We start from the raw sequence: 25,541 nt of genomic DNA, 5'->3' as shown, positions 1-25,541 counted from the left end.
GTCTGGTTGTGGTGGTGGTGTTGGTGGTAATCCGTTCCATGAAAAATCCATCCCTCCATTTTATCCACTGAGGCTTACAATACTTGACCCAGTCAGAGACACCAGAACTGAACAAAGATAGAGGGCTGTAATGATGCTTTACAATACTTGACCCAGTCAGAGACACCAGAACTGAACAAAGAAAGAGAGCTGTAATGAGTAGCTTTAATCTGGTTCTGGAGCTTATTTTCCTCTCCGAGCCTTGAGGCCATACACATTGAGAATTCGGACATCCATCGATTTGATTCGGGATATTAATGTCAAGGCCCTCTCTCTCTCTCTCTCTCTCTCTCTCTCTCTCTCTCTCTCTCTCTATCTATCTCTATCTCTCTCTCTCTCGATCCTCAAGCACAGGCGGACGAGGCTTTCATTCCCCTGATGGCAGGATGCAACCATCTCAGTCCCCCTCCTCTCCTCCCTCACCCCCCTCCATCTCCCTCTCTCCACTTCCCCCTTAGGGCATGATATATTAGATATAACCAATTCAATTTTATGCAGCCAGGACAGACGCCCTGGGGACATAAACACGCAAATGTTTAATACACTCCTCACCAGGAAGTCCAATGCAGTGGGAGCCTGGCGGAGCCTGCTGCCTGCCCGCGGCTGCCCAGAGTCTCCTCTCACACACTCAATTATTAATGTAACGGCCAAAGTGACTTAATTAAATAATAAAGACAACCTCCCTCCACGCAAAGGAATGGGACAAGGACGAGTCACGGAAGGAGGTAGCTTTGCCAAAAGTCATATGCTGTAAAATGAGGCAGAAAATAAACAGGGGGACTAACCTTCAGTCATTCTGGCTGATGCAATATGATGAAATGTAACATTTATGTGAATGCACAACCCCCTATCGCCTTTTGAAATTACCAGTTTTATAAGACAGCAAGAGAAACTGTTTTAAGGCTGGGGGTTAGCTAGGGATTTAATCATCAACTAATCACCATGGGAGTTAGGTCAGAATGCAGCATAGGCATAGTTGAACTACTGCATGCTACTTTGAAAAGGCTAATTTCCTCAGTATTCTGTTTTTCTGCCACCTCCAGGGTCGCTCAGAGAAAGTACAGTCCTCCGTTTTTGACGTGATGAAATGTGGCGTTATCTTTTACTTGGTTTCATTAGATTCACTAGAGATTGCACACTCTGGCTCTCCCTACCCTCTAAAACTGGCTGGTCTAGCCCGCTCTGCTCTGCTCTGCTCCAATACGATGACAAATCCACTGGCCCCGGGGCAAATATATTTCCTTCTCCTATCCCGAGATCGTTTCTCGGGTTCATGTCTGTTTTAACGTGTAATTAATTATTCAAATTAATTTTGAATCACAAGTTACATTTGAGTGGCTCATTCAAGGGCACAGGCAGTTTTTCCCGCTAATGGCTAGTAAGCTCCGCCGTTAGATTGAAGAATAGGCCTGTTGTGTCCTTTGGTGTGGTGGCGGGCTGCGATAAAGGATGGCGACAAACTGAAGTGTTTAAATCTGCGAATTGAAATGAATGCCCCCTCAAAGCCAGCACTGCTGACGATACATTAAAGCTAATACTCTGGGAAACTAAGACTAATGTTTGTTTACACACATTAAATACATTGAAAACAGAACCATTGAAGAGAATGGAAAGATTGAATTTCACCAAAGTAAATTTTCCCTCAGAACTCAAATCATAGAGGAGGGAACTAAATGTTGTACAACAACATAGGGTCACGGTGTTCATTTCTAACTCTGCATAGAGTTGATTATCATAATTTGTTCTACTCCTTTCTTTAGAATCTATTAAATCTTTAATGCCTCTATGGTCATTTCATCCTTTAATGCTCCATATTTAATGTTGATATGTCCCTTTCCTTCTCTTGTGCTACTGACATGTTGAGACACCTTCAGAGGTCATGCATCAACTCTCATCTTTTATTTACACTATTTTTTATTTATTCATGTTACTTTTGCATTGAATAATTTAGTCTGTTGAAATGTTTCCTTTTTCACCGCTAAGTGCCCTCCAGTGTGACACATTGTGACACTTAAAAGTGTCCTGTGACAAGCCTTTACAATGTATGCTGTTGTTGTTGTCAGTAAAGTCTGATGAATATATTGATTGAAATTACCCTGCATTTGCACTTGTAGCTAAAGGCCAGAACAGAGACAGACCGAGCCATTGTAATTGGCAGAGACTACAAGAGTCTCTTTTTGTCCCTTTTCCTTTTCCCTTAGAATTTACTGCCGAAGGCTGAGAGTGGTATTTATTTTCCTCAGTCTCTGCTCTGCTATCCCGGAGTTGGCAGAGTGATTTTGTAGAATAGAAACATTATAGACTGTTACTGTCAAAGTGTTAAATGTGATGTATAGAGCTAGGGGTTCAGAGGGAGGAGGAGGGGATGAGGAGGAGGGGGAGGTAAGAAGGTGAGCAACGGCACCGCCAGGCAGCCGTGACTGCAGCAGCAAGGTGCTCTGGGAGTGAGGAGAGAGCGGGTGGGGGGGAAATAGAGAGGAAGCGAGATGAAGTAGAAAGAGACGATGTAGAGAAGAGAGAGACGACAGAGAGAGAGACGAGGTAGAGAAGAGAGAGACGACAGAGAGAGAGACGAGGTAGAGAAGCGAGAACAAGAGAGGGAGGTAGAGAGAGAGAGAGACAGAGAGAGAGACGAGGTAGAGAAGCGAGAACAAGAGAGGGAGGTAGAGAGAGAGAGAGAGAGACAGAGAGAGCGGGATGTGAGGGATGGCAGGGTAATGTAGCGGGAGGTAATGGTTTCTCTCAGCCCACTGGAACAGAGGGGAGATCATTAGGGGGAGGCTGTCGCCCCTCACTGTCACCATCCCGCGCTGTGCCTCGACGCTGTTTACCCCCCTCACCTCACCAAAAGCCCCCGTCAGGGTGGGGAGACAGGAAGGTAGACACACAGTGTTTGTGAGGAGAGACAGGGAATGGGGGAGACACAGTGTGTTTGTGTGGTGGTAGCCCACCGTAGCAGAAGCACATTGGTAGAGTGACGCTCCAAGGAGGCGATAGTGATTTGATGAGTGGCTCATCGTACGCTCCCTCATAGGGAAGGATAGCCCACATGCTTTGTTTTAGTGGCACTCCCACACAGACAGGCAGACACACATATATATATTGACTCACCCCTCCTGCATCCCTTCCATTTGGATTAGATGCATTCAACTGTACTCTATGTTCTATGATTCAACTGTTAATTTGGCCCCAATTTAAAAATGATTAACAAGTATTAGTAAGGACGTTTCTCTGGTTGCTTCCCTAGATGCAATTTCGGCAATACATACAGTGCATTTGCAGAGTTGAATTTACATTTGATTCAGACCACTGTGTCATTTTTGTGTGTAGATTTCTTCCACTCATTAGAGTCAAATAACGTAATGTTTGCGCCTGAACGTGTACGGACTAAAGGTGTGCGTGGGTCGGGCAGGGAGGAATCCTCCTCAGACAGAAACGGTTAACAGCTCTCTGAGCTGCAGGTCGATTTATCCCCTGGTGAGCTCCCAGCTCTCTGTGACAGGAGATTGGACGTCATTAGTCCTACACTCTGCCCACTACACTGCCTGGGGGAGAGAGGGAGGGATATGCTGGGTTCTTGAGGGAGCTCGTCTGGTATTTTCTGTGTCTACATTGTATATTATAGAGACATTGTATATTGTCTATAGCCTACTGTTTATAGACATTTTATCAGTGGAGGTCGGTGCCGTTTAAGATGAGGGAGGACAATAAAACAAATTATGAGCCTGGCCTTATTTCTATTATAGCATATTGGATGACTGTTATTCATATTCCATTCACCCAGCTCAATGTATCATCGATAGGTTCAGGCTACTACATTACATTTTTCTATACCCATCATGAGATTGCTACAACATAGCCTTTGAGTAATCAAGGTGAGAGACAGTGACACGTTCAGTACCGCCTTGTACACTCTTGCCTGCATCTAGCTGATCTAGGGTTTAACCATTAGTCCAACAGTTGCAAACAATAGTTTCTAATGGAGATATTCAGGTATGTTTATCCCCGTTTGGTTCTGTTTACTTCCGTTTAAGAAAGGGTTTTCAACAGAATCCGCGGAATGAATACATCCCTGATCACATGCAAACACAGTTGACTTTCATAGCAGCCACATACAAACAGCATGATTCATTTTCTTGTATAATTCCTTCTCACATCTACGCATTCTCCTCCTCTCACCTTTTCCCTTCGCTTGTGGACTTCAGTGCACAACAAATCAGCTGTCTGTGACCAGGCGTTCGCTAGCTAAGTGAAAGTGAAAGTGAAAAATAACAACGAAATATAGCTCGCTCTTTCTCTCTCTCTCTTGCTTCTTCATTTTTAAAGAAATGAATTTGTTCAAAACTCTTTAACTATTGTCTTTCTCTCTCTTTGATTCAACTACTCACCACATTGTATACACTGCAGTGCTAGCTACCTGTATCTTGTGCTTTCAGTACTAGAGTCATTCTCTGATCCTTTGATTGGGTGGACAACATGTCAGTTCATGCTGCAAGGGTTCTAATAGGTTGGAGGACGTCCTCCAGAAGTTGTCATAACTACTGTGTAAGTCTATGGAAGGGGGTGAGCCTCCTAGGTTTTGTATTGAAGTCAATATACCCAGAAGAGGACGGTTACACTATGTTACTACCCTACAGAGTGCTGTTGAGGCTACTGTAGACCTTCATTGCCAAACAGTGTGTTTTAATCAATTATTTGGTGACATGAATATATTTACTAAAGTTTAATCTAAAAAGGGTAACTTTTTTGTGTTTGTTTTTTTACCCCCTTGTCTCATCGCTGAAACTCCCCAACGGGATCGGGAGAGGCCAAGGTCATGTCTTGCGTCCTCCGAAACATGACCCACCACACCGCGCTCCTTAACACCTGAACGCTTAACCCAGCTGCACCAACTTGTCAGAGGATACACTGTCCAGCTGGTGACCGAAGTCAGCTTGCAGGCACCTGGTGTCAGCTTGCAGGTGCCCAGCCCGCCAGAAGGAGTCGCTAGAGTGCGATGAGCCAAGTAAATCCCCCCTGGGCCAAACCCTCCCCTAACCCAGATGACACCGGGCCAATTGTGCACCACCCTATGGGACTACTGGTCACAGCCGGTTGTGACACACCTTGGGATCGAACCCGGGTCCGTAGTTACGCCATAGGCACTGCGATGCAGGATGCAGGATGGTCCACTCCTTCCTTCTCTGAGGAGCTCCCACTGCATTGTATAGAAATTGTGACACTGTCCTGTATATCTAAGATTACGAGAGCTTGGGAAGCAACTACAGCAGCTGATTGTCATGTCATAGCATCTCTGTATTTTGATATTTTATTTTCCCTCCGCTCAGTTATAATGGTTAAACGTTAAAGACAACATGACTTAATCCGTTTCACTGATCCTCCACATGTCTTATTCAAGACTGATTCATACTGCGGACGGGAAAAAAAGCTTGTGAGAAAAAATATGATAACACTAATAAACCAGACCAATTACTCCCCATTGACAACCTTCAAAACCCTTTTTTATGGCTGATTCAGTCAAATAAAACTTAATTGCACCAGTGGAAGAGGACACTGTCATTTTTGCATATATTTTCCAAGCCGCTGAGATTTTATATGATCACGGTTATTGCACCTCTGACATTTTCTACTTTATTGAACAAGACTTTAAATTCTGGTAGGCAGTATATAAAAAGTGAGGAATTTATTTATCTGTTTCAGAGACCTGACTGAAACAGGCTGTGTCAATTGTTGGTGTGGGTGTCTGCTATTCAGAACCAATAACTCATTCATTAATTGGACCTCTGAAAGCAGGATGTTGTGGTATAATCCTTATTTGAGACATTAGGGAAAATCCTACATTTAGAGAGACGAGAGAGAGAGAGAGAGAGAGAGAGAGAGAGAGAGAGAGAGAGAGAGAGAGAGAGAGAGAGAGAGAGAGAGAGAGAGAGAGAGAGAGAGAGAGAGAGAGAGAGAGAGAGAGAGAGAGAGAGAGAGAGAGAGAGAGAGAGAGAGAGAGAGAGAGAAAGAGAGAGAGAGAGAGAGAGAGAGAGAGAGAGAGATCCTGTAATTAAAAGGAGGTGTCTGTCAGGGCGGCTGGGTCTTTGTGTGGGCCCATATGTTTGGGTGCTGATACAGGGAGGATTATTCTGTTTGGAAGGCTGATAGCAGCCTGTTTATAACCTTGGCACAGACCGAGCCCTAATCTGTCAGGAGCACATCTCTTCCCCCTCCTCCGTCTCCACTACAAACACCCCCCCCACACACCAAATTCTTACAGAAAAGCACATTGGTGACTCTGTCACAAAGGGGTGATAGTCTTGACCCAAATAGAAAGCTCCTTCACTCTCTACACCTCATTTGTAAAGATGGATGGATATTCTGTATATGTCCAGTGCCTGTAGAAAGTCTACACCCCCGTGGATTTCTTCACAGTTTGTTGTTTTACAAAGTGGGATTCAAATGGATTTCATTGTAATTTGTTTGTCAACAATCTACACAAAATACCCTGTTAAAGTTTTTTTTAAAGTTTTTTTTAAAGATGAATGAAAACACTAATATACCTTGATTAGATAAGTATTCACCCCCCTGACTCACATGTTAGAAACACCTTTGGCAGCAATTACAGCTGTGAGTCTTGGGTAAATCTCATAAGAGCTTTGCACACCTGTATTGTGCAATATTTGCCCATTATTATTTTCAAAATTCTTCAAGCTCTGTCAAGGTGTTGGGGATCATAGCTAAACAGCAAGTCTTGCCATAGATTTTCAAGCAGATTTAAGTCAAAACTGTAACATGGCCACTCCGGAACATTCACTGTCTTCTTAGTAAGCAACCCCAGTATAGATTTGGCTTTGTGTTGTAGGTTATTGTCCTGCTGAAAGGTGAATTCCTTTCCCAGTGTCTAGTGAAAAGCAGACTGAAGCAGGTTTTCCTCTACGACTTTGCTTGTGCTTAGCTCCATTCCATTCATATTTTAAGATACAGTACTTTGAAGGCATTCAACAAATTATGGATTGTCCAACCAACACTGAAGACATTTTAACCTACACCCTAATTTAGGTGTGTCAGGCATTACACTTATTGACAATGTAGTACACTACAAACTCTTAGGGTCATTTACACACACACACACACACACACACACACACACACACACACACACACACACACACACACACACACACACACACACACACACACACACACACACACACACACACACACACACACACACACACACACACACACACACACACACACACACACCCAGAGAGAGAGAGAGACCTTAACCAACCCACCACAGGGACTGCTACGGTTTGAGTGGCAGGAAAAGAAAACTGTCAACATGTGACATTTCCCCCCGCTTCTTCCGTCTGATAAATTAAAGTTACACCGTGTGCGCGTTGTAGTGTTGTGTAGCAGTGGAAGGGAAGGGAAGGCTGTGCTGTGCATCAGAAAGCCTGACATCGCAGCGTCGCAGGTCTCAGGAGATATCAAGCAACTAGGTCAGACTGATAATGTAATCCGCTGACTGCAAGGATCCTCCGCCCAACACATCCGGAAAGAAAAAATGACAGGAAAAAGGAAATATAGGAGGAAATATAACTTTATGATGATGCCGTTGCACTTGCTTTGTCTTAGTGTTGCTGCCTAAATAAAAACAAAAACATCTGTTATTTCACTATTTTAGGAGAGGAAACTGATGTTGTGGTGCTTTCTTCAGCAGTAGGGACATTTAACACGATCATTATCAGAATTATTATAGTATATGGTGTGTTTTAAATGATAATGGGAAAGGTAAATCACATTGATACTCTTACATCAGTTTTCAGATGCTCCCATGGTGTCATCCCTAGTGATGGGATAAAATCAATACAATTACATATCACAATATTATTTTTGGCCAATATTATATAGATATTTGACTCCAATTATTGATACAAATAAAAAATTCACCAAATATATATATTGTATATTTTTTATTTCATTTTTTTGCTACTGTAGGTAGCGTTATCTAGTGCTAGTCGGCTGTGGTTTGTTCTCCATCTTTTTAAATAGTGAAGAAACATGTTTTCTCATGCTCTCTCTTGTCTCTCTACAGCAGACATATAGTGAGCAATATGTTTGGAACATGAAATCGCAATAAAATCGCAGTATCAAATCACAATACATAAGGAATCGTGAAAATCGCAATACATAATCATGACTCAGGATATTTTTATTTATTTAACTAGGCAAGTCAGTTAACAAATTCTTACTTACAATGATGGCCTAGGAACAGTGGGTTAACTGCCTTGTTCAGGGAAAGATCAACAGATTTTTACTTTGTCAACTCGGGGATTCAATCTAGCAACCTATCGTTTGCTGGCCCAATGCTCTAACCACTAGGTTACCTGCCGCCCCCAAACGCACTTTCCCGTTGTTTTTGATATGACCCAGATGCAAACACAGGAAGCGGATAGTACAGTTCTCAATAATGTATTATAGCACGAGGCAAAGGGCAGATCGAGGACAGGCAGAGGTTTGTAATCAGATCAGAGTCATGCAGGTACAGGATGGCAGGCAGGCTCGGGGTCAGCGCAGGCAGAATGGTCAGAACCGGGAAAACTAGGAAACAAACACTTGAGAAACAGGAAAACGGGAAAGCACGCTAGTAAGACCTGACAAGAAAAGATGAACTGGCAACAGACGAACAGAGAACACAGGTATAAATGCTCAGGGGATAATGTTGAAGATGGGTGACACCTGGAGGAGGGTGGAGACAAGCACAAAGACAGGTGAAACCGATCAGAGTGTGACATACATATCGTATTGGCACCTAAGTACCGTGATAATATCGTATCGTGAGGTCCCTGGCAATTCCCAGCCCTACCCACAACATCAGCCTATACTGTACATTATCCACCATACATACCGTATATCAATAACATCACAGTCTCATTCCTGGGAGGAGAGTGAGGATGAGAAGAAGTTACTGCATCAGCAAAGTGCATTTTCATTCACATGCATTATTCCAGAGAGGGTGCGGGAGAGAGAGAGAGAGAGCGAAGGAAAGAGCAAGAGAAGAAGAGAGAGAGTGAGAGATACAGCCCGACTGTGACAACTCTCCCTCTCCGCAGGTGTTGGAATCAAACGGGAGCTAAAAATAAGCCTGGCAGCTGGGAGTTATTCACAGTGACAGGAGGGGGAGGAGAGGGGTTGTGGTGGGGAATCAGGGGGTCCAGCTGGGGAGGCAGGTGTGTACGGGCTGACCGACAGAATACACATATCCCACTGTGACTTAAAGACATCTTCACTCAGATTCTGATATGTAGTCGGTGGTCTTTCTGTAGTCTTGACCTAGCCTGGTCCCAGATCTAGCAGATCTGGGTCTGGGCTAGTGTTGACTAGGGCTGTTGCGGTGACCGTATTACCGCCACACCGGCAGTCCCGAACATGAAGGCAGACAAATTCCATGTGACCGTTTAGTCACGGTAATTAGGCTTCTCCAAGCTTTGATGCCTCTGATGGTCATTAGTAGCCTACCAAACGTGCTAACTGCCTGGTACTCAGCACTCTATTGTCCCTCTAATCATTCTGACATCAATGCAAATGTTTTCAAAATGTAATCAAACACTTCATGAGAGCGCATGAGCGCAACATTTCAATAGGCTATGCAATTACACGAAAAAACAATTGTGATGGCCTCTACTAAAAAGACGGAGATTAGCTTTCTATAGGCTAGGCTTTCTATATTTATTTCAAAACTTTCCTAATATTAAGCACATTGCTTAATGAAAATAAACCATGGGGAAAAGCGTCCTCCATTTGCTTTTAAGTGCATAGATGACATGTATTTTTTCCGTCTGCCACTGTTTTGATACATGTGCATGATAATGGTCCAATCTAAATCAAGTCTAATGGGTGACAATATTAGCCTATCACTTGTGAATTATATATTATCACTCGTGAATGATGCCCAGCATAAGAAACAATGCCTTTTTTGTGACTTTTATAATCATAGTTGCACACCTCATGTAGCCTAGGCCATAGGCCTATATGTTTTAATAAGGTTTGTATATAGCCTAATAGTTTATCAACATTTTAAGCTAAACGTTCTGATCTGTCGTGTCAGCCACATTGCGTAAAACAGTTTTTTTGATGCTAGTGGTTGTATTAATTTGGGATCTGTCGCATCCCACAACAGTCCCAGACTATGTTTGGAATATTTATTTCTCGCACAGAATAGAATAGGTTAACCTTTGTACTATGGGGGATAGTCGATTGACATAGGCTAGTGCTTTCGCTGTTCGTTAGGCCTACTCATCTTGTTGGCTGACGAAAAGTAAATATGGACAGTTCTTCCAATATCTTCAATGTGCACATCGGAATTGGATAAGGACGCACAATGTGTCTGTCTTCACTTGTAGCCTGTGAGAAAGACCCTATCACCTGATGGAGAGCCATGTGAGTGAAAAGGTGATTTGGAGCGCTCAGCACTTAGGGAGAAGGGCACAACGACCACTGGCTGCAAAAGGCATGGAGTTACCGCCGTGAAATTTTAGGCATTATCAAGTGCTTGTCAAATTGTGAATGAGTGACTGATGTAGTGTGTACAGCCTGGGGAAAAAGCATAGCAGAGGTCATGCCTTTCAAGCAACTTTTTTCAAATAATCATTAGAGTTGCATCTTGCAGCCTTACAATGTATCTAAAATCAAAACACATAGCCCAACGTTTGTAGAACAACTAAAGATACATTAATAACTCTAAATTAAGCATATAGAAATAGCTATTGCTTTGTTAACCGCTCAACACAGAATAGCCGTATGTGCGCACTCCCTCAAATCGTTTGGAGAAAATATCCTTTCTATTTTATTCAGCTTTGTTCAATTGTATTCTTCATACTCTAAAATTATGCCATGGAATCAAATGTTGTCTGCTAAATGAACTAGTGTAGCCCACAGGCATTTGCCATGGCCAGATCAGGACCTAACATAAGGGCAACTCAGAGTATGCTATTCTGTTCTTCTGAAATATACTACATTTTCTTCATTTCATGCTTCTTTAGACCTGTCTAAAATAAATAATACATTTATTGTGATGGTGTAGGCTATATTGCATGGATTTATAAGAGTTTTTAAAATGTAGATGTTCCAAAGATCTGCATCAGTGGCTTGTGTGGAAGCCAGGAGATGCTAAATGTGTTTATGTTAATTAGGCAGGTAGCCTAGTGGTTAGAGCGTTGGGGCCGTAACCAAAGTTGCTGGATCAAATCCCCAAGGTAAAAATATGTCTTTCTTCCCCTGAACAAGGCAGTTAACCCACTGTTCCCTGGTAGGCTGTCATTGTAAATAATAATGTTTTCTTAACTGACTTGCCTAGTTAAATAAAGATTAAATATATATATATATTTTTAAATATACAGGACCATGTCACCTCTATTTGTGTGATGTTCAGGCATGACAGTCCCTTGTCTGCATGGTGTTGCTAGTACTCCTTTTTGATGATTGCCCCAGGGCCAGCAGTACTGTAGATTGGAGACTTGAACCTTCCCTGACAGTTAAAGAAAAATATTTAGACTATGTTTTTCAAAAGGGATGACTTGGCAATTGGCTTTTGGTGCAAAAATGCAGTTTTCTTTCATCTCGTCGACTTGATCTGTCTCTCATGCAAATGACGTCTAGCACGTCATTTTATATCTCTGTTTTACATTAGAACTTTTCGCTCCCGTTAGGCTGTACCCTCGCCATGGCTGGAGGCTAATCCCACGACCCTACTGCCAAACACACACACACTGATGATTGACAGCAGGGGCTTGCTATGACCCACTATTCTTGCATCAATTCAACCCCCCAACAGCCTGTGGCTATGATTAATGACTAGCTGGGTCTGCTACATTGGCGGTAGTTTTGGGCAGGGTGTGGGGTGTGTGAGGGGCCTGTGCCAGTGCCACTGTCTGCTAGGCATGCCATATCCAGTATCCACCTCTCCAGTCCTATAGGAGTGCCTCCTCTCTCTCTGGATGATGATCCATGCAGCTAATTACTGTGATTAGGCTGATTGCTAATCCTTTCTATTGAAGGCAATAGTGGTTGACTAATGAGAAGAAGAAACTTTGCGATTGAAGTCTGAACGAAGGGTCAGGGGGTAGTGCGCTCTTAGTCAAAGCTCAAATGTAATAATTTCACAGCGTTGTGTCATATTTCTACTTTATATTATGTAAGCGGACTAAAATTAGGGTTAGGATGTAAAATAGACAGCCAACACTCTGAAGAAAGGAGATTATTGGACGTTATTAAATAGTTTTCGCTGACCCCTTGTAATACAGTGTGATGGCTCACATTGTTTTCCTCCTGTGACTGCCAAGAGCAGAGTAAGAGTTAGCAGCAGCAGGACTCAGTCGCAAGAACAGTTACCCTCCTGGGGATCTTAGGCAGCTAGTGACAGCCTCTAAACAAATCGCACTCTCCAGACTGACTTCAACCTTGATGGCATTGGAGCCTCCCTGATAAATGCAATGAGGAAATATTTACACCCAGAGCAGCTATAGCTCTCAAGATTTACAATATTAATGTTCAGTCAGAGAACAGACAGTCATGTTATCACATGTACAGTACATACATTCATTGAGGATCCTTTCCTCTTGTTCTTTGTTTTCTGTGGATCTGCTAAATTCTTGTTACCAACCAGCTATACTGTAAAATAACATTAAACAACAACGGTGTGTGGGAAAATCAGTGTTCTTCCATCCCCTTAATGTCTCATGTATTGAGAGAGAGAGAGAGAGAGAGAGAGAGAGAGAGAGAGAGAGAGAGAGAGAGAGAGAGAGAGAGAGAGAGAGAGAGAGAGGCCACCACAGGCAATAATAGTGTGGTTGTTTACGAGTGGCCATATGGTGGATGTCCTCTGCCTGGTAGCTGCAGGGAGACTTTCCCCTGAAGATGAGATGATTCTGAAAATATATCTGTTTCCCAGCAACCCATCCTCACCTGTTCCTTGTCCCAGGACCCTTATCTCCCTCACAGGAGTGTAACAGGGGTGTAAACACCCCCTAAACTGCAGAGGAAACTCAGGAACGTCCCAGGTAGGCCTAACCAAACGCTGTCAGATGGAGTCAGCGTCTCCCCCTTGTCAAAAATAAATCCGCCCGCCCTGGCTTGTACAGCCCCGTTCCTTGCCTGCCTCCAGATGTGGCTTAATTTACTGCGACTCGGCTAATTACTGTAATTAAGGATTAATTACTGTTAATTACCTTCGCATAAACTCATCACCAGTCAAAGAGTGGAGCCTTATGAAATGTGCCATGCACACGAACACATACCACGGGCCCCAGAAGGAGCATGTTGTTGGCTTCTCGTTGGATGCCTGACTGGTGTGTTGCTGAGAGGCCTCGTGTAGAGCCACAGCAAAGGGCAGGACTCCAGCTACTCGTGGACAGTCACCTCTGAGCTCCATACGGTCCTAACTACTAACTATCCATCGCTTCCCCAACTCCTGGAGCACTGCGTCTGTCTCTGGTGGCTGCTGTCATTTGCTGCATGACTTTCAGGCTAACAAGCCCTTGCCGAAAGTTAGGAAAACCATTCAGGGCATATTGATAAGGCCTTGAGTTTTTCGTGACCTCACCAAGAAAAAAACTCATGGCCCTACTTATGACTAATTCTGACTACCCACCCATATTTTGGGGGTAATCTAATGGGGGAACCCTAAAACAATCAGGTGGGCTCCCGAGTCTAAGGCACTGCTTCTCAGTGCTAGAGGCGTCCCAACAGACCCTGGTTCGATTCCAGGCTGTATCACAACCGGCCGTGATTGGGAATCCAATAGGGCGGCGCACAATTGGCCCATCGTCGTCTGGGGTAGGCCGTCATTGTAAATAAGAATTTGTTCTTAACTGACTTGTCTAGGTAAATAAAGGTGAAATAAAAAATAAAAATTCCCATTTCCGTGCAGACAGTCAGTCAGTCAGTGTGTCGTGCCGGTTATAATTAGTTAGAGCTAGGATGGGTAGATGGTAGATGCCAGAGGCAGCTATTTTAATGAGCGTACCCCCCACTGATTCCCCCCTTAGAAATGGAGATTAAGTCACAAGCACCCGGTCCCTATGGTACACCAGTGACACACACACAAGCGCGCACACACACACATACACACAACCAGAATTAACAACATTTTAAAAAGTGACTCCTCCTGTCAATGTTATTTGATTGGTCATCTAGAGTTGGGAGGAATGTTGATAATTAAATGTGATTTAAATCTCTATGGTCTTCCTCAGATGAATAAGTCCTAGGCCCTATAGTATATGTGTCACATACACCATGTAACAGAACACATCAAATATATGACATTTCAACACAGGTCAACACAAACAGATAGTAAGATAACAGGTCACTGTAGTAATTCACCAGCTCGGTGACACTATACTCAAGAGCACAACTGGTTTCATCTCTCTGAGATGAGAGACCATTAGTAAACTAAGCATTATTCATTTGTTTTTAATAGACCAGCAAAGCTACCAGTCACTGTGTTGCTGTGTTGTACTCTATGTTGTCAGCTTACATAGGGTACATAATACTTCATATAGAGGCCTTTGTCTCTCTCATAGTCGACTGACTACAGCTCCCTGCTCAGGAACACTCGTGACTGATCAAGAATGAGATATTCAGCCACCATGATTTCCACTGCCGCCCCGGGCAGATTAAAACTGCATGGGCCGAGCATGGGTTTAATTAGATCAAGACGATATATATTTGAAGACACCTTAAGAATGGACCGATGATTGCTGGGGGGCTAATGTATTGCCTATTTTAAATAATGAATACTTTTAATGAAGGGGCTTTTAACTGTAGAATGCTTGGTGGGGGTGGGGGGGGGGGGGGGGGGGTTCTGAATGGTCTGTCCTCCTCTGGCGGGAGGGAGGCATTGGCTGCTGCTGCCTCGTTATCGGGACCAGCCCCTCAGGCTTCAGCCTGGCCTGCTTAAGCCTCAGATGACCACCATAATTACTGTTATTATGAGTAGCTGGAGGGGGAACTTGCTCTGAAAAACACCCACTAAGCTGAGTGCCTTGTGTGGACTGTGTCTTGCCCTGCCATGCTCCCTTTACCCTGCCTTGCCTTTCCTTTCTTCGCCTGGCCTCTCTCATGAGGAACCACTGGTCGCAGAGGGGGGTGAGAGGGTAAAGGAGGGAATGAGGGGGGAAGAGAGGGAGAAGGAACGGCCACCAAATCCGCCTAATGTGACGCCTGTCAGCTCGTCTCTTACCAGCTGTCACCTCCCAAATGCACTGGGGTTCATTATTTTAATTGACACCTCACTTTCCTATTCTATTTACATTTTTTGCTTTTCCTCTCTCTCTCCATCCATCCATCCCTCTACTTCTTTTCCCAATCTTCCTTCTTCCTCCTCTCTCTTTCTTGTTCCCTTCTTTTTCATTGTCCTTGTCGTTGTCTGCCTGGGCCTGTCAGCTGCTATAACACTCTGGGTTCTGCCCACTTTTGAACATGACACTGGAGATGGCAGATAAAGCATAAAGCAAGTGTTTTAGAGGGTCTTTATGGCTTTACCCTTGTGTACCGGAGTTGTTCTAGTCCCCATTATCTGATGATAGAGTGGACATTTTGGGCCATGGAGACTTTCCTGTGAACACAGTGAGGAGTAAACCTTTCTAAGGACAAAACTGCTTTGTGATTTTTTTAAAGGAACAGAACATGCTTGTTGACTGACTTTAATAGGCGCTGTGCTACCGATGTCGGTAGACACCCATGCATTTAGTAACTATTGATTAGCATCAGTAGCTTACGCGTCTATCAGACGAACCACATTGAAATGAATAGAATTCATTGTTTCTATGCTAACAGATTATTCATACCATGCTGCCATCACATGCAGAGCAGTGGATTATGTTGATGGCTTGAACAATGAATCCTTAAGGACTAGGGAAGTCAGTTGACAATTTGTTTTAGTTGTGATACTCGTCATGTCCATTGTAAATCATCACACTGCTTCCTCAGGATTCCAGATTGTTGTTTTTCATGTCCCAGAATGCTGTGTGGCAGGGATGAATGGTGGTGATGTTCGATTATCATGTGTCTGTCGCTACCATTCCCGCTGACTGGCCTGTGGCAGGCCCACACACACACTCACACACACACTCACACATACACACATAGGGTTTGTGATAGGCCCACACAGACAGGCACTGCGCGCCTGCGTCAGGAACACGGCTGATTTATGGACCGCTGAAACCCTGGATGACGTGTGCCCACAGAATCAATACAGACTGTGCTCATAGGCCTGACGCTGTGACGTGGTCCAGAGATATGCGCACATACACACACAAACAGATACACACACGCAGACATACACCCACAGAAACACACACACCCACAGAAACACACACACGTACACACAGCACTGCGGAGGAGTGTATTGCGTTACTGTATCGACATGAAATGGATCCGATCCAGCATTGGTTGCTAGCTGCCAGTCAAAGGCGAGGAGGGTAAACTTTCATCATGGCTGTCAGGGACATCAGTGCTGCCTTGTTTGGCCGTTCATCTTCCTAATTGTGACAGAATACTTCAACATCATTAATTAAACATGCTTTCATTTGAAAGCGCTCACTGGGAGCCAGGGCTGGAGGCTGAGAGAGAGGGGAAAAGTCTGCCAATATGCAGAGAAGGCTGTTTTATGTATGGGCATTTTCCCTGTGTGTGTGTTTGTGTGGTTGGCTGTGTGGTAGGTTTGTGTTTGTGTACAGACTAGTGCTTTGCAAACATATTACAGCCCAGTAAGACAGAAAGGTATGACTATGATCCTGTCACGCCCTGGCCTTAGTATTCTTTGTTTTCTTTATTATTTTAGTTAGGTCAGGGTGTGACATGGGGAATGTTTGTGTTTTGTCGGTTTTGGGTGGTTATATGGTAAAGGGGGTGTTGGGTGTAGTGTATGGGTTTGTGTTGAGTGTATGTGTCTAGCTGTGTCTATGTTGGGTGTAGTTGTCTAGGAAAGTCTATGGTTGCCTGAATGGGTTCCCAATTAGAGACAGCTGATTTCTGTCTCTGATTGGGAGCCATATTTAAGGTAGCCATAGGCTTTCGTTTGATGTGGGTAATTGTCTATGTTATACGTTTGTAGCATGTATGTGCACTACGTTCATAGCTTCACGGTCGTTCATTGTTTTGGTTAGTTTGTAAGTGTGTTTTGTTTCATTTTTCCTTCTTCAAAATAAAAGGAAGATGGCTTATTTTCCAAATGCTGCGTTTTGGTCCGTCAATCCCCCACACGATCGTGACAGAATTACCCACCAATGCAGGACCAAGCGGCATGTAAAGCGGCAACAGGACCCACCTACACAGGATTCTTGGACATGGGAGGAGATACTGGATGGTAAGGGACCTTGGGCACAACCGGGAGAATATCGCCTCCCTCGTGAAGAGCTGGAGGCAGCGAAAGCCGAGAGGAGGCGATATGAGGAGGCAGCACGGAAGCAAGGCTGGAGACCCGTGAGTAATACCCAAAAATTTCTTGGGGAGGGGCTCATGGGGAGTGTGGCGAGTCCAGATGGGAGATCTGCGTCAACTTCCCGTGCTACCCGTGAGGACTCTAAGAGGGAACCTGAGCCAGTCGGGCTGATATTGGAGGTGAGCAATGGGAATGATACAGAGACTGTTAAGGATTTATTGGGGAGGTTGGAAGAGAGTGAAATGAGGGAGCTGCTGTGTTGGTGCGTGAGGCACAAGATCCACCCGACAGAGCGTGTGCGGGATGTGATGTTACCTGAGTCAGCTCTCCATGCTCGTCCTGATGTGCGTGCTAACCGTCTGGGAATGACAGTCCCACGAACCAGGCCTCCTGTACGCCTCCCTAGTCCTGCACCTCCTGTATTAGCCCCACGTACTAACTCTCCTGTGACAGTCCCCAGCCCAGTACAACCAGTGCCTCCTCCACGCACTAGCCCTATGGTGCGTGTCTCCAGCCCTTTACCACCAGTGCCTAAACCACGCACCAAGCCTCCTGTGTGTCCCCAGAGTCCTGTGCGTCCTGTTGCTGCTCCCCGCACTAGCCCTGAGATGCGTGTCCCCAGTCCGGTACCACCAGTTCCGGCACCACGCACTAGGCCTAATGTGCGCTCCCAGGGTCCAGTATGCCCTGTTCCTTATCCCCGCACTAGCCCTGAGATGCGTGTCCCCAGCCCGGTACCACCAGTTCCGGCACCACGCACTAGGCCTAATGTGCGCTCCCAGGGTCCAGTATGCCCTGTTCCTTCTCCCCGCACTAGCCCTGAGATGCGTGTCCCCAGCCCGGTACCACCAGTTCCGGCACCACGCACCAGGCCTACAGTGCGCCTCAGCCGGCCAGAGTCTGCCATCTGCACAGCGATGCCTGAACTGCCCGTCTACCCAGCGCCATCTGAGCCATCCGTCTACCCAGCGCCATCTGAGCCATCCGTCTACCCAGCGCCATTAGAGCCATCCGTCTACCCAGCGCCATTAGAGCCATCCGTCTGCCCCGAGCCATTAGAGCCGCCCGTCTGTCCCGAGCCGTCAGAGCCGTTCGTCAGTCAGGAGCCGCTAGAGCCATTCGTCAGACAGGATCTGCCAGAGCCGCCAACCAGACAGGATCTGCCAGAGCCGCCAACCAGACAGGATCTGCCAGAGCCGCCAACCAGACAGGATCTGCCAGATCCGCCAGCCAGCCATGTGCAGCCAGATCCGCCAGCCAGCCATGTGCAGCCAGATCCGTCAGCCAGCCATGAGCAGCCATATCCGTCAGCCAGCCATGAGCAGCCAGATCCGTCAGCCAGCCATGAGCAGCCAGATCCGTCAGCCAGCCATGAGCAGCCAGATCCGTCAGCCAGCCATGAGCAGCCAGATCCGTCAGCCAGCCATGAGCAGCCAGATCCGTCAGCCAGCCATGAGCAGCCAGATCCGTCAGCCAGCCATGAGCAGCCAGATCCGTCAGCCAGCCATGAGCAGCCAGATCCGTCAGCCAGCCATGAGCAGCCAGATCCGTCAGCCAGCCATGAGCAGCCAGATCCGTCAGCCAGCCATGAGCAGCCAGATCCGTCAGCCAGCCATGGGCCGTCCCTCAGTCCGGAGCTGCCGTCCCTCAGTCCGGAGCTGCCGTCCCTCAGTCCGGAGCTGCCGTCCCTCAGTCCGGAGCTGCCGTCCCTCAGTCCGGAGCTGCCGTCCCTCAGTCCGGAGCTGCCGTCCCTCAGTCCGGAGCTGCCGTTCCTCAGTCCGGAGCTGCCCCTTATCCTGGTGCTGCCCCTTATCCTGGTGCTGCCCCTTATCCTGGTGCTGCCCCTTATCCTGGTGCTGCCCCTTATCCTGGTACTGCCCCTTAGTCCGGAGCTACCCCTTAGTCCGGAGCTGCCCCTTAGTCCGGAGCTGCCCCTTAGTCCGGAGCTGCCCCTTAGTCCGGAGCTGCCCCTTAGTCCGGAGCTGCCCCTTAGTCCGGAGCTGCCCCTTAGTCCGGAGCTGCCCCTTAGTCCGGAGCTGCCCCTTAGTCCGGAACTGCCCCTTAATTCAGTGGGGTTAATGTGGAGGGGGGTCATTTGGAGGAAGCTACGGAGGCGGTTAGTGACTGTGGTGGGGTGGGGACCACGACCAGTGCCGGAGCCGCCACCGTGGAAGGAAGCCCACCCAGACCCTCCCCTAGACTGTGTGCTGGTGCGCCCGGAGTTCGCACCTTAAGGGGGGGGTTATGTCACGCCCTGGCCTTAGTATTCTTTGTTTTCTTTATTATTTTAGTTAGGTCAGGGTGTGACATGGGGAATGTTTGTGTTTTGTCGGTTTTGGGTGGTTATATGGTAAAGGGGGTGTTGGGTGTAGTGTATGGGTTTGTGTTGAGTGTATGTGTCTAGCTGTGTCTATGTTGGGTGTAGTTGTCTAGGAAAGTCTATGGTTGCCTGAATGGGTTCCCAATTAGAGACAGCTGATTTCTGTCTCTGATTGGGAGCCATATTTAAGGTAGCCATAGGCTTTCGTTTGATGTGGGTAATTGTCTATGTTATACGTTTGTAGCATGTATGTGCACTACGTTCATAGCTTCACGGTCGTTCATTGTTTTGGTTAGTTTGTAAGTGTGTTTTGTTTCATTTTTCCTTCTTCAAAATAAAAGGAAGATGGCTTATTTTCCAAATGCTGCGTTTTGGTCCGTCAATCCCCCACACGATCGTGACAGATCCATCCTTTAAACAAACAATAGTCTTAATTCAGAACATGAAATTATTTCAGTTATTTCATCAGATGGATGGTTACTTCACCATTTTTATTTTTCATATTGCTGCTCTGTGGGGGAAAGAGAGAGGTTGAATTAAACATGAGTACAGAGGGAGGGAGAGGGGGATTGTGAGTGCTCTCACTGTTCAATTAAAGTCTGTCTGTAACGGTCAAAATGAAATGATCGCAGTCTTTTTATAGAGACACACTGCTAGTCTAAGAATACTGGCCTGAGGGACCTATCAATGGAAACAGTAGGACCAATGGGAAACAGAAGGAGACATTCTAACAATAGTACGGTATTTTAAAGGGGCAATCTGGGATTGGTACATCAATTTTTGGACATTTAAATGATTATATAAAGCCATTGTTTCTTGAAGAATCCGCCTCCTATTGCCAGATGATTATGATGTAGTGTTTTAGGGTGGCAGAGTTCACTCTATGATGCTGGACTGGCGTTGAGGACTTTCATCTAATTCATGGCCATTACTGAACAGGAATAAGTCAATCTGATGGCTATGGTTAGAGTAATTATGCCACAGCACAGTGAATTGTATCATTATCTTTATTCATTGTATTTATTTAATCAATTTCATGCTTTTAGTGTTGCACTGGAGGATACTGTGAACGAATAAATCACTGTTTGCCTCATTAGGTTTCCTCTCCAGTTGGAGGTACCCTACATGTTGTTGTCAGGAAAACCTCACAGTATTCTAGTTTTCCTAGTCTGCAAGAAATAGCAAGGCAATATTTGATTTGTTGTTCTCTATCTCGTCTCAGTCTTTTAGATTCAGAGTGGACAATGAGGTTAGAGATAGTGACATTGACTGAGAGATTGTTGTTTGGTCGGTTGGGAGGGTTCTACAGCTGAGGAACGAGAGATTAGTTAGGAGATGACTGACTGAGGTGAAATAGCTTTTGGGCTTTTTAAGTTTTAAGGGACGCTACCAGGATAAATATTTTAAGTGGACAGTAGTCAACACCCACAACACATGCAAGCAAATACACCCACGCACGCACGCACGCACGCACACACACACACACACACACACTCACACACACTCTCCTTTCTGAAACCCTGACCTTTCCAGTCTTCTGATAACCATTGACATTTTGCCTCCTGAGTCCGCATGCTCAGATGGTGAAGCTGATCGGGTGTGGATGGGGGGGAGGGTAGAGGCTTCATGGGAGAGACAGGTTCTCTGTGAGGGCTTGGGAATCCATCTTGACCCCACTCTCACTGGAGAGGTCAGCAGGCAGACAGCATATCTCTGTGGACATACCCACAGACAAAAGCATAGAGCAACATACAGTAACATGGGCCAGACAGTGTACTCCAGCACATCTCTCTCAGCAAGCCACCTCTTTCATTTACTGCCATTCTGTCGAATTGTCACTCTTAGCAATTGTAAATACTGTATGTTTAAAGGTAGTGATTTACCCCTTATAGTAGGTATGCATATATATTAATTGATGCAGACATGTACTATGTCCAGGCAGTGTAGTGTATGCTGCCAGTCTGTGTAAAGATGGTGGATGAAATGAACAGGCTACACCTGGTTGTTTTTACCACCTCTGAGAGACAGATAGCTCTGCTCCTTTACTTAGGGAGCCTTCTAGTGGCAGACAGAGGAAGAGCAGTGTGGTCCACGTCCACACACCACTCACAGCCCTGCTGATACCATAGTGACACACAGTCCTGTTGGTACCATAGTGAAACACAGCCCTGCTGGTACCATAGTGAAACACACTCCCAAATATACAGTGTTTTCTCAATTCTGAATCTTTTCTGAGTGTTGTCCTCACTAGATCACACTTTTGGCTGAAAGGGGCTGTAGTGGACATGTTTCTCTCTCAAGATGCTCCACTTCACCGTTTGTCAGACATGATAGACATGATTTCACTGTGGAGTACACACCACAGGAGGTTGGTGGCATCTTAATTGGGGAGGAAGGGCTCGTGTTAATGGCCAGAGTGGAATCAGTGGAATGGTATCAAATGCCATTCCATTTACTCCATTCAAGCCATTATTATGAGTCGTCCTCCCCTCAGCAGCCTCCACTGATACGCACACCATTTAACTGTATAAGACCACAGGAGGAACAGTTGAAGGAATGTTATCTTCAAACAACCTTTGGTGTTTGCGTTTGTAGATGGGTGTGTGGATTTGTAGGTGTGTGTGGGTAAGCGTGTATCTGTGGATGTACGGGGGTGACAGGTGTTGTTTGCATATTCCTCTGAGTGCATATACCATGGAACATCATTTTGCACTCTGTGGTACTGGCTGATGTTGGTGTGTGGCATGTCACAGCCACCTCTCCAGTGGAGCAGCGGGCGAGGGGGAGGGAGCAGAGAGCTACGTGCCTATGGGGGTGTGAGAGGTGAGGAGCAGGGCCAAACTGGCTACCACTCCTATCGCTAAGACTGGACACCCCAAACTGTGTGACCAGGGCCAGAAGTGGGCCGGTAGCCTTAAGGGCCAGTCGCCTAAATAGGACTGACAACGACCTTGTTAGCACCCTTTCAGCAGCCGTTAGGGGAGTCTTTCAATTTTGCTGCTTGTTTGCTAACTGTTATTCAAAATCTAGCGTAGCATTTATTTAGTAAGTTAGAAACGATGGTTGTGGTGTGACAGTGACCCATAAATAAGACTATACCGGCATAGCTTGTCTGGTGTTAATAAATAGTTTTTGTTCCTTATCACTGAGATGATCCACATTGATATTAGACATGAGTCATTGTATTGCTCTTCAGCTGGAGTAGATCATTATTGTACCATTTTTACCCCGGTCAGGTTGTGATGATAGTATTAGTTTGCCTGACCAGGAAGATTATTATCTTTTTATGAAAATATGTTATTGTTTTAGCCACTAAGAAAATATCCTAATCTGCTCTTCAGGAGTGCAAAGAAAAATGAACTCTCTTGGAAGTCTGTGTTAATTATTTACATGAAATGATATTCAAAATCAATGAGATGATAGTTTTATTATCGTGGGTGCTGCCAGGCTCAGTAGGATCCAGGTTTTTATGGCACAGACGTGGGCTATTAAAGAGACGGTCATATTTCAGAGGGAACAGGTTGAAGACTGTAGAAAGAAGAAAGTACAGTGGTACACTGCAGTCACTTCACTTCTCATCCAAATAGTATTTTTTTTATTACAGCGCTGTCCATTAATGTTAACTTTGCCTCTTTCCTTTGCAGTGCCACTGCTAACAATCAGATGTTGTGTTAGCGTCAATATTGTGTAAGATTTTACATCACTAGTTTGTTACTAACTGCTTTTTTTCTTCTCTATTGTCTCTACAGTGCTCAGTATCCGTGGTTCCCAGGAGGAGGAGCCTCCAGATGCCCAACTCATGCGATTGGACAACATGCTTCTGGCGGAAGGCGTTTCCGGACCGGAGAAAGGGGGCGGGTCTGCGGTGGCGGCGGCTGCAGCAGCAGCTGCAGCGGGAGGAGGAGTGGGCTCGGACACAAACTCGGCAGAACACTCAGACTACCGGGCCAAGCTTACTCAGATCCGCGGAATCTACCACACAGAGCTGGAGAAGTATGAACAGGTGAGGACAGACCACGTCCCTCATAACTGCTCTCTCCCTTCCCATAAACCCCTTCGGCTCTAAGAAGATCCTCACAACTCCTCTCACATGCTATTGGCAACCCTTCTCTCCCTTAAGTCCTGTCTGCTCTGAGTTCTGCCATCTCACTACATATTGACGACCAAGCCACTTGTAACTGTCCTCTCTCCGCACCAATAGACAACCCCACTGCCATCTCACTACACTCACACTGCACACAAGTTTTGTTATATTTAGATAATTATTCTCAAATCAAACCCCCCAAAGCACCTCCTGAGCAACCACGCTTTCAGAAATCACTTTTCAGCTGGCAAACATTTTATCAGTCACACACTCATCCTTCGCCAAAGAGAGCATCCTGTCATATATATTACCACCTGTCATCATCTTAAGCAGACTCGTCATCACTACCTGTCACAGTGTTACTTATGCACCTGAGTATACCCATGTCACCACTATGTGTACTACCGATACAGTGTGTACGGGCGGAACGGCTGTTGCACTGAACTGTGTCTCGTTTCAACTGACGCGACCCCGGTGCTGACAGTCAACAGACTCCCCTGTCCCCAAACACAGCAGACACTTCCCAGTGACTGATTCTGACAGAGAGAGAGAGAGAGAACGAGTGAGACATTGAGTGAAAGGACAGAGAGAGAAGTGAAGAGAGAGAAACAGAAAGACAGTTCAAACCTGGTGAACAGGAAAGAAAGCCTCCTGTCATTTTAGACATCTTCATTTTTTTCTTAACTGTTGAAGAAAAGTCTCCTCAATATACAAAGAAAGTCTCGGCTTAGTTGTATAACTAATCCACTGCTTTGTATCTGCCACAACACTGCAATACTTGTATTACTACTACTACTCTTTAGTACTTGTAGTACAACTACTAGATTTCGTCATTGTCGAATGAGAACCTATTTTCTCCAAAACAGAAACTTTTCAGGAAATGGAAAAACAGATTTTTTCCCCCATTAACGAACATACAATTATGAAGCTATTTTGAGTACATTTTCTATAGTCTCAAAATGTTCACAGTACATTGAGGGGAGTCACTGCCTTCAATATTATAATAATGAAAATTGGCAAAAGTGTTGTTTTCCAACAGCGATATACTTATGACATACTTGCTTGCAATGTCTTACTTCTCTGCTGTATTCAAGTCAGTGAGAATGCTATCTGCCTCATATGAGTGTGCCTGTCTGTCTCTTTAGGCATGTAATGAGTTTACCACCCATGTGATGAACCTGCTGAGGGAGCAGAGCCGCACACGGCCCATCTCGCCCAAAGAGATAGAACGCATGGTGGGGATCATCCACCGCAAGTTCAGCTCCATCCAGATGCAGCTCAAACAGAGCACCTGTGAGGCAGTCATGATCCTACGCTCCCGCTTCCTCGATGCCAGGTCTGTGTGTGTCTTTCTCTAACTTGAACTTATTGTTATGAAAACAGGTAAAACCTTTGTTATGATGCAGTTACATTATTTGGACAGCAATAGTCTGCCTTGTGATAGTAAATATGTTCTCTTTCTCTCTCCCCCTTTCTCTCTCTCTCTCTCTCTCTCTCTCTCTCTCTCTCTCTCTCTCTCTCTCTCTCTCTCTCTCGCCTCTCTCTCGCCTCTCTCTCGCGCCTCTCTCTCGCGCCTCTCTCTCGCTCTCTCTCGTCTCTCTCTCTCTCGTCTCTCTCTCTCTCTCTCTCTCTCTCTCTCTCTCTCTCTCTCTCTCTCTCTCTCTCTCTCT

General features: G+C 45.5%; 1 protein-coding gene across 3 annotated transcripts in view; it reads left to right on the top strand.

Annotated features, from left to right (window-relative positions):
* LOC139550694 (pre-B-cell leukemia transcription factor 1-like) overlaps positions 1-25,541 on the top strand; it is a 67,643-nt gene that overhangs the window by 34,346 nt on the left and 7,756 nt on the right. For all 3 annotated transcript variants that reach the window (XM_071361773.1, XM_071361772.1, XM_071361771.1), the window contains exons 3-4: positions 23,537-23,790; positions 25,017-25,207. In XM_071361773.1, the coding sequence (XP_071217874.1) occupies positions 23,537-23,790; positions 25,017-25,207 (445 nt within the window). The remainder of the gene's footprint in view (positions 1-23,536; positions 23,791-25,016; positions 25,208-25,541) is intronic.

This window comes from Salvelinus alpinus, chromosome 23 (assembly GCF_045679555.1).
Source record: "Salvelinus alpinus chromosome 23, SLU_Salpinus.1, whole genome shotgun sequence".
NCBI lineage: Eukaryota > Metazoa > Chordata > Actinopteri > Salmoniformes > Salmonidae > Salvelinus > Salvelinus alpinus.
The sequence above is the reverse complement of the archived record's forward strand: the minus strand, read 5'-3'. Positions and strand labels throughout refer to the sequence as shown.